We start from the raw sequence: 15077 nt of genomic DNA, 5'->3' as shown, positions 1-15077 counted from the left end.
CTGACTGCACCCATTAACTTTTGAGCTAAGCATCTTGCTAAAGGACAAAATCATCTCTTAAGGCAAAGTGTCTTGCCAAAGGGTGAACACAGTAGAGCAGGGCGGTGATGTGTTATTCTCATCTGAACGGGGGGAAAAAAGAAAAAAAAAACTCCAGGATCAAACCCTCGGACTACTTGAAGCTTACACTAGATTGCTACCACCATTTAAATTATGACCTGCTGTTATTGTTACTAAAAAGGAGGTAGAATCTAAGCAATCCACCCATAGCAACCTGACACTGAATCAACTTGCCTCTAGATTAGGGTTGGGTACCGAAACCCGGTGCCAATATGGCACGGTACCTATGTAACCAGTATGTACTAGAACAGAATCAGAATGCAGATTTCTGTGCCTCATTTCGGTGCCACTTAAATGCTTGAGCGATCGAGCACAGATCGCTGCTTGATGGAGAGTGAAACTCTGAGGCGCTCAGTCAGAGAGTGTTTGGCGAGTGAAAATATATCTGTGCTAAACTTATACTCAGCCTCCAACTCACTCACCGGCGAGTAAAATCTGAGAATTTATTAGCCATTGGCTAATATTAGACATCATTTAATCGCCCAGAGTGAAGATTTAGTCACATATGCGAGTGATTTACTCGCAATGTAGAGGGTTGTGTACAGACAATCTGAGACTCACACCTGCTACTTAAAACGGCTGTCAATCTTAAACACTGTATGTGTGAACATTGCCACTGTGAGTGTGAAGGTGATATATTTAGGTACACAGTTTAGGGGCAAACATGACACGATAATTGTATTCTCCTTTCCCACTGAAAGCCTCCCATTGAGAGCTGACTCACAGCATTACTCACTTACTTTCAGGACTGACAGCTACATTGGTCAAGTGCTGAATGCAGTTAAAATAAAAGAGACATTTTATGAAGCTGCGCACCTGTATATTGGGTCTTGCATCACCATCATCTTGCTTTCATCCCAGGTCCATTCTTTTTTCTGCAGGAAATGAAAGTAATCATTTCAGTACACCACAAGCCAGGCTTTAATATATGATAATATATCCTAGGCAGAAGCTTGCTCTATCAATTTTCTCATTTAAGTTCCAGCTCCAAATTAAACCAAGAGATAAAACACCTGTGTAAATCAATTACTTGTGTTTAAATGAACAGCACAAGGCGACTTAAGATGCAGAAATGGCAGGGACTGACTGCACCCATTAACTTTTGAGCTAAGCATCTTGCTAAAGGACAAAATCATCTCTTAAGGCAAAGTGTCTTGCCAAAGGGTGAACACAGTAGGGCAGGGCGGTGATGTGTTATTCTCATCTGAACGCGGGGAAAAAAGAAAAAAAAACCTCCAGGATCAAACCCTCGGACTACTTGAAGCTTACACTAGATTGCTACCACCATCTAAATTATGACCTGCTGTTATTGTTACTAAAAAGAGGTAGAATCTAAGCAATCCACCCATAGCAACCTGACACTGAATCAACTTGCCTCTAGATTAGGGTTGGGTACCGAAACCCGGTGCCAATATGGCACGGTACCTATGTAACCAGTATGTACTAGAACAGAATCAGAATGCAGATTTCTGTGCCTCATTTCGGTGCCACTTAAATGCTTGAGCGATCGATTGAAATATTTCTTCTTTGGTTCTCCGAAACAGACCAGATCACCGTCACCGCACGTGAAAAATTATTTCCTGACTGAGAAAATTCACGAACTCAAGTAGGAAAGCTCTAATAATACAAATCCAACACATCTTTGTAGTAACGCGAGTGTCCATGTCGTTTTCACATGGAAATGAGAGCATCCGAGGAGCGCGTGAATGCAGTAATTATACTTGCTCTGACAGCAGCAGGTAGATACCGTTAGCTAGCTAATAGGGCTGCACGATAAATCGCATGCGATATTTAATGCGCATCTTGTCAGAAAGCCGGTTCTGTAATCAGCGGTAAATCTCCATCACGTGCGTGCTTTCACATTGAGCAGCATTAACTACACAGAGCCGTTGTTCACTGACGAGCTGTGCAAAACCCCGTTCATATTCGTGCGATGTTTTGCACAGCTCGTCAGTGAACAACGGCTCTGTGTAGTTAATGCTGCTCAATGTATAAAATATGTTCTATACTGTAAAAAACATATGGTAAAAAGGCTATGTCGATTAGCAATGGATTATAAATATATTTAGTTATGATGAAAATACCAGTGATGGCTTGAATAACAGGAGCAGCATTAACTACACAGAGCCGTTGTTCACTGACGAGCTGTGCAAAACCCCGTTCATATTCGTGCGATGTTTTGCACAGCTCGTCAGTGAACAACGGCTCTGTGTAGTTAATGCTGCTCAATGTATAAAATATGTTCTATACTGTAAAAAACATATGGTAAAAAGGCTATGTCGATTAGCAATGGATTATAAATATATTTAGTTATGATGAAAATACCAGTGATGGCTTGAATAACAGAAACTATACATTGTCACAGTCGAGTGTTTATTGTCTTTGTTTTATCATTCAAAACGTTTATATCTTATATTTACTCAGTTACAGCGATAGCAATGCCTGTCCATGGCTGCACCCGAAAACTCTAAAATGCTGCCTTAGGAGGCAGCATTCTAAAGCAGGAAAGCATCAAGGCACGTCCGAATCCAAATTCTGCTTTACTTCTTATCTCCGGAGGTACCTTCTTCTGATCGAATTTTGAAGGCAGCATAGATGTATCCTTCGCTGCCTTTGATATCCCACAATCCTGTGCGTTCCGTTCCGTTCCGTGACGGTTGAGCTAAAAAAATAAAGATGGCATCTGAAAGTTGCGTTTGGTGGTCAGTTTGTGTGTAAATGTACATTTCTGACTAACTTTTTGCACTTTTGATGTTATTTCTAGCGAGAGATCAGTATTATAGTAATTCAATATTCTTTAGTTGTCACAAAAACTCGTTCTATTTTGTTGTAGATCATTAAACCGTTACGCTGCCTCAGAAGCCTGTCCGAAATAAGTTTCATGAGGTGCCTTCGTGCAAAAACGCTGCCTGAAAAGTAATTGCCTCATACAGCAGCGAGGCAGCAAGTCAGCTGCCTAAGTTTTTGGATGCAGCCCATATTAGGGATTTCCTGAGTTCTATTCCTTCTGTGATGCATATGTGGAGTTTATGCACGAGGGCGCCCTCTGGCATCCAGTCTTGCCTCATACAGCAGCGAGGCAGCAAGTCAGCTGCCTAAGTTTTTGGATGCAGCCCATATTAGGGATTTCCTGAGTTCTATTCCTTCTGTGATGCATATGTGGAGTTTATGCACGAGGGCGCCCTCTGGCATCCAGTCTGAATGAAACAGACATTAAATGTGTTTATAGCGCTCAATAATGGCAAATTTATCCTATTTTGGGTTCTTCTTTTTTTTTAAAGTTTCGGTTCAGGCACCGGTACCATTTTAAAAGTATTGATTTTGCACCTTTATCGGAAAAAACCCAAACTATACCCAACCCTACTCTAGATATGTTATGTAACATGATTATATCGGAAGTTAACACTTACAATGAATCAATCCCTAATACAGCCCAACAACACAATTTATAGCACAGTATTTGTGTTCATAAAAAAAAGGTTCTCTATAGTCTCAAACACAAGAAAATATTGATATAGAGTTCCTAGTGCACTTAATGTGCATCATCCTTTGTGCATAAAAAAAATTAACAAATAAATAATTACTGAATGAATTAATATAATAACTGAATAAATATATCAAAATGAATGAATTATCGGAAGTTAACACTTACAATGAATCAATCCCTAATACAGCCCAACAACACAATTTATAGCACAGTATTTGTGTTCATAAAAAAAAGGTTCTCTATAGTCTCAAACACAAGAAAATATTGATATAGAGTTCCTAGTGCACTTAATGTGCATCATCCTTTGTGCATAAAAAAATTAACAAATAAATAAATAATTACTGAATGAATTAATATAATAACTGAATAAATATATCAAAATGAATGAATAAATCAAAATGAATGAATTAATGAATGAATATTGTCTCACCTTTAAACTAACAAATTGAACATTATAACTAACAAAACATACAATTTTACCTTTTTCTTTTTCCGCAGTGCTACTTTGACTCCGTCCACAGACACAATGATGTTGACTTTCTTCTTTTTGACATTCTTCACTTTAAATTCATACTGTAAAGAGGAGAGGAAAGATAGAGATCATTATGGGAAGAATTATCAATACAGAGCAATTATTTTTCACCCTTCCAGGACACCCAAGGATACTTCTAGTAATTAAATTCAATCCAAGACCCCATTTAAATAGAAATCATGCGGTCCATCCTCTGCAAACATCAATAACCTCACCCTTTTTTATTGGCGTATATGCCCTTGCAGAGAACGAGCTCAAATGCCATTAACATTTCGACAAATGAAATGCAAGACTGGAACTTTTAAATGAGCCAAGCGCTTATCAACAGTGTGGAAATCAGAAATGGAACAGCAAAGCCTTTGAAGTGCATCTGGATAGAATTGAGTTCTCTAGTAAATGGGTTTCGCTATAGCTTCTCAGCTCTGAGTTAACTTTATGATGTATGCTGCACTCTTCCGCTATTCAGAGAGGCATTAGCCTGCTTAGAGATGTATGAATGTGGGTGTCAGTACAAATGACTGTGAGCAAACACTCTTACACAAGTAAACAAGAGTCTCCACAGGGACAGCATGAAGAGCAGCATGTTCTCATTTTTCATTTCTACTCATGTATACAAATTCATATGGACACACAAAATATTGTTAAAAAAGTAGACTAAGCTGGTTAAGGCCATTGGGTAAAAGTTTAATTTATAGTTTCATTAATACACATCCTGTCAACAAAAAGCCAAACATTCTTCAAAGCAACATGCTGAAATTTTTACACCAAGAAAAGATAACCGAATAGACCTTCTAGCTGCTCTGCATCTTGTTTGTTCTCTAGCTAATGTTAAAAAATGAGAAGATGCTGATGAGAACGTTTGCTTCTTATTGGTCTTCCTGCTTACAGAAAAAAGGGGATTCTATGACCCATTTTGGGTTGTTTAAACTATTAGACACAAATGTTTAAACCAAGTTGCAAAATTCAGTGTAAATATAGTAGATCTAATATAAATCAAATACATGTAAACATCAAGACATTTTGAATAAATCATAAATGTAAAAAATAAATATTAATAATAAAAAGAAAAGTCACTAAACATGCACTTACACAAAGCAGCAACTGAAATGTAAAATACCCCGTGATGTCCTTTTTTTTGAGAACGCAAATAGAGTTTGAATCAGATTGAATCATTGTCTGATGCCAATTTGGTAGACATCGCCCAACCCTAATAGGAATCCACACATTCGGGAGGGTGAAAGATTTCCCCATGTAAATTTCACTCATGTTTGAGTTGGTCACGCAAATTTGTTGCTGAAAGCTGCTTGGTTTGAAAGTGTCTTATGTGCTTCATATGTGGCTTCTCGACTGACAATGGACTATGGACCTTTTTTTGCCTGCAAAATATCACACATTAAGTGCTTTAATACTCCCAATACTATTGCCACAGTCTTTAGAAACTAAATCATTGTGTCAGTCACAATGTTGATTCATTAAATAAAATATAATTATATTGGCAATAAGATATTGATGATATTATAATTATTCAATATATCATGAAGCCACATAGTGGAAGGAGAGAAATTATTAGGTTGTCAAGGTTACTAGATAGCATTTTCCCCCCTCTTACTTAATGATCTTTATTAGACAATGAATGGCCAATCATCATTCAATATAATTGGATGCCCAGCACAGCAAAATATTTCACACAAAACTAAAAATAGTAATTAATAAACAAGTTGTCAAGGCCGCCACATGCACCTAGGTGTTAATACTAACCAGGTGATGGCACGCTTACCACTCTTTTCCATTTTCTCCCCCTCACTTCAGTAACGCCATCCTGTTTGTCTCATTTTAATTGAGTTTCTTTCAGCCACCTGGAGCCTATTTCTTGTCGTAAATTTCACTCATGTTTGAGTTGGTCACGCAAATTTGTTGCTGAAAGCTGCTTGGTTTGAAAGTGTCTTATGTGCTTCATATGTGGCTTCTCGACTGACAATGGACTATGGACCTTTTTTTGCCTGCAAAATATCACACATTAAGTGCTTTAATACTCCCAATACTATTGCCACAGTCTTTAGAAACTAAATCATTGTGTCAGTCACAATGTTGATTCATTAAATAAAATATAATTATATTGGCAATAAGATATTGATGATATTATAATTATTCAATATATCATGAAGCCACATAGTGGAAGGAGAGAAATTATTAGGTTGTCAAGGTTACTAGATAGCATTTTCCCCCCTCTTACTTAATGATCTTTATTAGACAATGAATGGCCAATCATCATTCAATATAATTGGATGCCCAGCACAGCAAAATATTTCACACAAAACTAAAAATAGTAATTAATAAACAAGTTGTCAAGGCCGCCACATGCACCTAGGTGTTAATACTAACCAGGTGATGGCACGCTTACCACTCTTTTCCATTTTCTCCCCCTCACTTCAGTAATGCCATCCTGTTTGTCTCATTTTAATTGAGTTTCTTTCAGCCACCTGGAGCCTATTTCTTGTCTCTTGTGAAATTTTATCTAGTATTGACACATTGGGTTCAAAGAAGATACAGACACTGCTGTCTTTAAGAGACGTATATTAAAGATTAAACCAAAAGATAAAACCATTTCACTAGACCCTGCCTAAAACAACTTTTGTGATTCAACCTTCCTTTTCAGTTTCATACCATACAAAAAGAAATAAGGAAATGTTTAATTCCTTGAAAATGATTGTGCGTACTAAATACTGAAGAAAACTCAATTTGCTCAAGATGCGCATTACAGGCATGGCAAAACTTTACACCGGTGTTATCAACAGAATGAAGTTGAGAGCTGCACACTCAAATTCAAACAATGAGGAGCATTGAGCTTATCTTGAATTCCTCTCAGAGATAAACAAGGTCACAGAAAATTTAAACAACCAAGAAAACTAACCGTGCTTTCAGAATGCTTTCACAGCAAAACCTGAATGTTTTACAAGGCAAACTGAGAAAACAATCAATATCATACAAAATGGAAAATATGGCAGTGAGTCCTGTACTGAACCATCAATGAACCAAGAAAAAAAGGAATAAGCAAGAATACGAATCCTAAATCATTTGAGTTGTGCAATATAAGCACACCACCACCAGTAGTCTGATTTATGAACATATTCTTTTATTAAATTGTTCAAACGCACAAATTATGAATTTTTCACTGGAAGAACTCACTGAATTGACCTGATGTAGATGTGAGTAACTGTTGATGTAAGTGAAACTCTGACTTCACAAAATGAAGCAGTTTGTTGATATGACATGTAGTTAAAAGATACACAATTGCAGATACAGACACACCTTTCCAGACGCTTGTTATTACTTTTTAAACATTGTTCCCTAAGGGATTATTCAGACAGGTTTGTAAATCAAATTCACTTACAAATTGGACATCACAACAGCTTGTGACCAATTTTTATTAGATCTCTATAGCGATATCTAACAAAACATTTTAGAGCAAAACTAGAACGATTTTATGACTTTTAGACCTGAACCCCCCCCCCCCCCCCCCCCCCCCCACCACCTCACAATTTCAATAATATATTTAAAAGTTTTTCCATGTTTGTGGGAACCCTGATATACTGTAAATATACTACTGTTCAAAAGTTAGGGGTCGGTAAGATTTTTTAATGTTTCTGAAAGAAGTCTCAGGCTCACCATGGCTGCATTTATTTGATCAAAAATGCAGTAAAACCATAATATTGTTATGTATTATTATAGTTTAGTATAGTTGTTTTCTATGTGAATATATTTTAAAATCAGGTCAAAGCTCAATTTTCAGTAGCCATTATTCCAGTCTTCAGTGTCACATGATCCTTCAGAAATTATTCTAATATGCTGATTTGGTGCTCAAGAATGATCCCTTATTATTATCAATGTCACAATGTAAACAGTTGTGCCTCTTAATATTTTTGTTGTGCCTCTTAATATCTTTGTCACTTTATCGGTTTATTACATCCTTGTTGAAAAAAAAATCTATTAATTTCTTAAAAATATATATGTCTTACCGACCCCAATTTTTTGAACAGTATAGTGCAGGGATCCTCAAATCTGTCCCACGAGATCCACTTTCCTGCAGAGTTTAGCTCTAACCCTAATCAAACACACCTGAGCATGCTAATCAGTGTCTTCAGGATCATAAGAAAACCACAGGTAGGAGAGTTTTATTAGGGTTGGAGCTAAACTCTGCAGCGCATTGGCCTTCCAGGGCAAGATTTGAGGAACCCTATAGTGTATATCTGGGAAAAACTAGTGTTGATCATAGAATGAATAGGTCAGATGACTGACTTTAATTAATTGTCTCCAATTTCTCACTGAACTGCACGTGTCTGACTTGTGGAATCGGCTAGGCCGGTGTTTCTCAACCCTGGTCATGGACAAAGTATTGCTCCTCAGACAAAAAAGTGGTTCAAGTAGCCAATGTTCAGAATGGTTTATAGCTTGACTGCATAAAACCTTCCAACTTGGGACTACAATGTACACTCTTTACAAATAATATGGCAGGTACACTATTATACCGATCCCATTGTATCCCTAAAGTCATGTTAATTCTGCTATAAAAATTAGGGGATCATAATTGCTATTTTCTATTATACACTTCATAGACAGCAATGATGTGATTCCTCTGCAGCGAGGTGGTAAAAATAATGATTTCTCGTGACAGCTACATGAATGTACACAGGCTGGGGCAATGAATTCCTTTATAACACTACACTACTAAATCTGACACATTCATTCATTCCATCTTAACATGTAAGATTATGGGTTGATTATTGAACCACCCTGTGGGGTAGGGTGATCCATCATAATGACACCAAGCGGCAACCTCCCGCTCTCTCTCATGAAGCCAACAAGGAAGTGACAATCTGTAATTCATCAACTGGCCGCAAAAGGGAGTCAATCCCATAGACTCCCCATGTTAAAATGCCCAACTTTACAGCAGAAAAAAACATGTTTACAGCCTGGTTCAAAAAATTATTTTGGTCTATATAGCTAATTTTGCCCTTCATGACAAATGTGAGGGGGTTGTTTTATACAATTTTTTTATAACTCATCCGTTTAAATTATATTAAGCCTTAAAGTTCTGCATAATTAAGGGCGTGGCCACTTGAGTGACAGGTGGATTGCCGCTGCTGTCACCACCGTCGAGCTAGGTGGGTGTGGCTTCAGCAACCTGCTCCCGCCTCTTTGCCCATTTTCGATTATCTGGAAGTGACGCGCGGTGACGTGCTCCCAAGATGGTGACGGGCGCCTCCGCCCACTTTTGAGCTTCAAAAACACTCTTCGGAAATCTACAGTTGATGTCACGGACACAACGTCCATGTTTTTATACAGTCTATGAATGACACCCTCCATCATAGGGAGCACTTTATTTTTGTCTTGTCCCTAGATAACAATTTTTATACAGCAGACTTGATAGTCTGATCATGCATGTGGGTGAAACTGAAAATAATGCTGCATCAACTAATCACTAAAATTTGATTTTCAAGTCAATAAGGAGTTTCATAATCAATTAATTTTTGCACTGTGCATGGCAAACGCATCTGGTGAAGACCACCAGTTGACATTTCCGTTAATCTCAATGTGCAGATTGCTTTCATAAATCCATTTGTACATAAATTGTTGCAATCAAATCAATACGACAATTTCCATTGAAATCTTCTTGTTTTTTTTAAATACAATAATTTACACAGAAATGTTCTGCTCGTGTTTCATGAAACAGCAAAAATCTACAGTGGCAGGAATTCCGTTTTACAGCATGTTCAGTTTGATCTGATTTGAAATGTACTATTTTGTAATAAATAAACAAAAACATAAAATTATACAACACTACAAAGACAGAATAAGGCCAGTATATTATATAAGGTAAATCATTTGTGGATTATTCAATAAAATACCTATTAGTTGCAAACATAATTGAAAGTCAAAGAGAATCCTTTGTATTTAGGGCTTCAATTTAATAATATTAGGCAGATGCCTAAACATATTATGATATTGTATGAGGTTAAGTCTAAATCAGACAGGCTACATTTACATTATAACATTTCCACCAAGGGCACTCTGACAGTTCCTGAAGGAAAGAATATAATTCAATGCACTCTGTACTTTCCAGGGTAACAGAAGTCACAACTTAGATCTCGTGGCTCTTTTACCACTCCTCTTTTAATAGAGTTTTGCATTCTAGAGAGCGAGCGAGTCACAGGGCCGTCCGTATCTACAATCCTCCAGCAGCACAATGGGACAGACAACGTGTCAGCATTAATCATCAGACATGGTGGATCTTGGAGACAATTTCTGCGGCTTATCAAAAAGTAGAGGCTCAAGAGAGGAGAAAAAGGTCTCAGAACAGACATATCCTACTGGAGAGAAGCACATCTGTCTTGCAAGTTTACGTAGACAACAGAAAAAAAAACAGAAAATCTATCATGAATCTTAAATCAATATTCAGATTATATACGACACCTACATTTCACCGCTACAGCTGAGGAAAAACTTTGACTTTGTCAACGAGCCTTTTTTCCATGATACTAAAAGACATGGACACACTCCGAAACAACATTTTGATTAATTCAGTGTCCATGGCTACAGAAGATACTATCAAAGATGGTGTTCCCATAGCAACCAATAAAGTTCTGATATACTGATCTTGAAATATTATCCAAGAGTAACCAACCTTTAGTCTAGCATTAACTTCCAGTGAGATATGGGAAAGAAAATCTGTTTGTCATCTGTAAACCAAGTTTCATGAATTTGAAAAGATTCAATTCTGAACGTCTCAAAAGATCTGATTTCATTAAGCTCTAAATGTCAAGACAATAACATCGAAACAAAATGAAAAGCAGAAAGCGATACACTGAACCTCTTCAGAATAAATTACATGATACTAAATTTTACATTTTCCATGCCACAAAAAAGTTTCTGCCAAAATGTTAGAGTGTTGAGGGCATGTTGTGGTTGCTAAGTGGTTTTGAGTGGTTGCTAGGGTATTGAGGATGATTGATAGGTGGCTGTTTACTGGCCCAACTCAAAAGAGCCCACCAGTTTCTATGACATTCCGGTCTCTACATAAAAAAATTAATAAATGTAACACCCTATCACATAAAATTTATATGTATAAAACATGATCAGCAGTCCTTTAAAAACATGAAAACACTGGCTTCTGGCTCATAGCTACTTTTCCCTGAAAATGGGCAGAAGGGGGCACAATGACACAATGACTTTGAACACTATAATTAGATTGGCTGTGAAGAGCCTCTCAATATAAAAGCCCACTGGGGAATACAGCCACTTCACATTCATACTTTTCTCTTTTTCTTCCTCTTACCACTGTCAGAGACCCACGAAGATGAAAATGAGATAGAAAGCAAGCACAGCTTTGCTCTGCAGTTGGAACTTACAGTTAAAAGCTTGTATCATTGCAGAAGCAATGGCAAGCTGACCTACAAACGTAAGCCCATTTCTCAAACCGTTGCGGGCGGAAAACACCTCACTCATTTCATCTCGCCCATTTCATCACTGTAAGCAAATGCTATTTAAGATGCAATCCAAAACAACTAAGATGAATCTGTGCCTCAGAGCTAAGTGCCAAACATAATCAAAGAAATCAATTCGGTCTAGCTATTAAATTACTGCACTAATACATAAAAATCCAGATGTTTTATTTTTAATGTATTAAAATGATCCTCATTTACACAATAACAAAGCTGGACTTGCTCAAAAAAGCTCAAAGTGAGTAATTTTGCAATACTAGCATTAATGAAATCATGCAAGTTATATTCAAACAGCTTTCCAACACTATCATTGTCTGCCATTGGTCAAGCAAGCAGAAAGTCCCACCCCAAACTCACACAACTGGTCAAGCCAATGTTGCTGTGTTGTGATGCTCAAACAAATAATGTTCTCCAAGCAAAAAAGAGCAACATTCTTTACACGTTTTGATTAAATAAACTTAAAAAAGTGCTCATTTATAGTTGGAATACATTGATGCAATGGAATTTGGCAATGGCAAATATATTTTTATATAACTTTTTATTTTCTAGTTTAGTTTAGCACTAATTATATTTCATCTCAATGATCATTTAAACGATTGGGTCAGCATAGTCAACCCTGTAAAAATAATTTTTCGAAGTTGTAAATAAAACTTATTTGAGTCCATTTTACAAGAAAACACTAGCCTTTTATTCTTTCTACTTAATGTCATTTCATTTGAAAAAAAAAAATTATAATTTTTTTTTCAAAATGTTTCACCAAATAACTGAGTAGCTGAATGGGCAGGCTGATTAGACAAATATATTTTTTCAAACATCTCAGTGCGTTTTGATAAATCTTGTCTCTTAATTTATCTCGTTTAAAAGCACCAATTCTAAAAGCATAATAAACTGCTTCCCGTACTCTCTGAATGAAGCATTACCATTTTTTTTCCCAATATGCTAAACAGAAAAAAAGAAGAACAGACAGTGTGTAGGTAGTGAGGTTATTATTGAGAGTAAACAAGTCTCATTATGAACATTGGTTAAAAGCAAACACTAACTGGCAGTCTGTTACATGCACACAAATACACTGAAAAAAATTACTTGTAGTATTTACTTGATAAAACTTTCGTAACAATTTGCACTAACACATTTTAAGTAAATTTTACTGCTACTACTCAGTACAATCTACTAACCATTGAACTTAACATTCATAAAGAAATTAAGCCAACATTACATAATTATATTTAATTTCACATATAGAATTAAATCAAATCTACTTGCCTAAGTTAAGTAAATTTAAAAAAGAAAATAAGCAACTTTAGCTTGGCCAGTAAAAGTTTGAGTAATTTTTACTCAGTCAACGCTTACTTGGCATTACTTTGATTTTACTCAATATACAGGTAGCACCTAATTAAACGGATAGTTCACCCAAAAATGAAAATTCTGTCATTAATTACTCACCCTCATGTCGTTTCAAACCCGTAAGACCTTCATTCATCTTCAGAACACAAATTAATATATTTTTGATGGAATCTGAGAGCTGCGATTTGATCTGAACGAAAACAGCGTATCCATGTGATGCAGCTGACACAGAACAGCATACGTTGTTTACGTCCAGCGGATACTCTCCAAAAGACTAGGTTTTACTCGTTAATTTTATAACGTTGATATTTATGCTTTAATATCTACAAGCTTGAATTGAGTACTAATAAAGAATTTACTTTTTTTTTATTGCCTGAACTAACTGTAGAAATTAAATTAGTTTTTCTGTAGTTTTTACTTCACCACAGAATCATTTATCAGTGTATTTTGGCATCATGTCTTTAGCTAAAATGCCAAAAATGCATAGAAACATCATGTGCAAATAAACTAAATGGAACACAATAATTTAAGAGTACTTTGTGTACTATTTTGTGCTGGAAAAAGGGTGGTGTACATTAAGTGAGGACTGAATTATACAGCTTGACCCCCCTTTTTAAATAATTGTATCATTTAAGAATACTAACATTGATTACTTTCATTGCTAAAAACAAAGGACTGGCAAGCCTCTCAACAAATCTGTGGAAACTTGAATATATGTGGCAAAAGGAAGAACCGCAGCCCTCACACCTAGTCCTTTCCAAGGAAAATCAGAGAAACAGTCTCTGACAGGTAGGCAGAGATGATATTTAGCTGCAGTGCTGTGAATCACTACTTCTGCAAGAAAAACAAGATGAATCTTCCAAGACCACAGGAAACTGAAATGACTGTATAATGAGATGACTGAGTCAAGTTCCCCACTATTTCATGACTGAATATGAAAAAAATGTAAATGACACACAAGCGAGGGTCTTAAAACAAACAACAAGCCCAATAAATGTTAAACAGCAGAAAGCAAAACTAGTAGGAATGCACAATATACTCTGCACTAAGAAATATTGGCCCTTTTGTATTTTTTTTTTAAAGAAAAATATTCCAAAAACTACCTCAGCTTGCAAAATCATAGATTTTTGACACTTTTTACAAACTGGGGATAGTGTGCAGGATTTTCTTGTTTCTATGTTGATTTTTGGCTTTATAATATATATATATATATTTTTTTGTTTGTTTGTTTGTTTGTTTTTTTTTCAGTGCATCATCACAAAACAAGTCCATCAAATATAACCAACAAAACTAGGACAGCAGTATAGAAATAGGCACAACATGACAATACTCAAATGACAAACAACTTTTCTGTTCACACTGAAAATGTGCAATGCAAAAAAATTTAGTGCACAACTTCGGTTTGCATCTCATTCTCATAACGCACTCAAAATAAATTTGTAAGTGGCATGCCACTCCTGATAATTTTTCTGATTTTAAATGACTCATATGGATGAAATCCCTCTTATAAAGAAAGCCCAACCTCCCATTGTTTAAATAGGCCCTAGATCATCATAACAGCCCTTCATTGCATAGCTAATTAAAAGCTGCTTGGGAGCCAGAGGGATTTCTCCTTGTGTGGGAGTTGTAATCCACACCAGATTTTGACCATAGTTGCGCAGAACAAACAGTCTTGCTCTAGACATAATCTCCTACATTTTTTCTGCCTTAAAACTTATGAAATCTTGCCATTTTTTCCTCTGACCTTGCTCTCATCTGCTATCTACATAAACAGAGTGGCCGTCATCTTTCCTTCAGATGGCCTTCTCAGCTGAATGGGTTCTCATTTTGAACAGCTGTGAATATATAGTGCCTTTAGTATCCTGAAAATAAATGTATTATTCATCATTCCAAAATAAATAATGGAATGAAGCCAAACATCGAAAAGAAGTAAAAAAGACAAAGTCAAATCGAGTAACTTTTCTCTATGTAAAATATTCTCCAGTTACCAATGATATGTTAAAGAATTTCTGGTAAAAAAAACCTTTCATCTACAGCAACTTTTTTTGGGCCACAGAGCACTCACTCCTGGCTATGTGAGCCAACATCAAATGGT

The 15077-nt window shown here is 36.3% G+C and overlaps 1 protein-coding gene across 1 annotated transcript in view; it reads right to left on the bottom strand.

The window, feature by feature from the left end:
* Positions 1 to 920: 920 nt before the first annotated feature.
* Positions 921 to 15077, bottom strand: part of LOC107564085 (carboxyl-terminal PDZ ligand of neuronal nitric oxide synthase protein-like) — a 35674-nt gene continuing 21517 nt past the window's right edge. The window contains exons 3-4 of the mRNA XM_016249079.1: positions 4088 to 4180; positions 921 to 995 (exon numbers count right to left, since the gene is read on the bottom strand). Coding sequence (XP_016104565.1) covers positions 921 to 995; positions 4088 to 4180 — 168 coding nt within the window. The remainder of the gene's footprint in view (positions 996 to 4087; positions 4181 to 15077) is intronic.

The sequence above is a fragment of the Sinocyclocheilus grahami genome, unplaced genomic scaffold (assembly GCF_001515645.1).
Source record: "Sinocyclocheilus grahami isolate Dianchi unplaced genomic scaffold, SAMN03320097.WGS_v1.1 scaffold909.1, whole genome shotgun sequence".
Classification (NCBI taxonomy): domain Eukaryota; kingdom Metazoa; phylum Chordata; class Actinopteri; order Cypriniformes; family Cyprinidae; genus Sinocyclocheilus; species Sinocyclocheilus grahami.
Note: the sequence above shows the minus strand (reverse complement) of the source record. Positions and strands in the feature narration are given on the sequence as shown.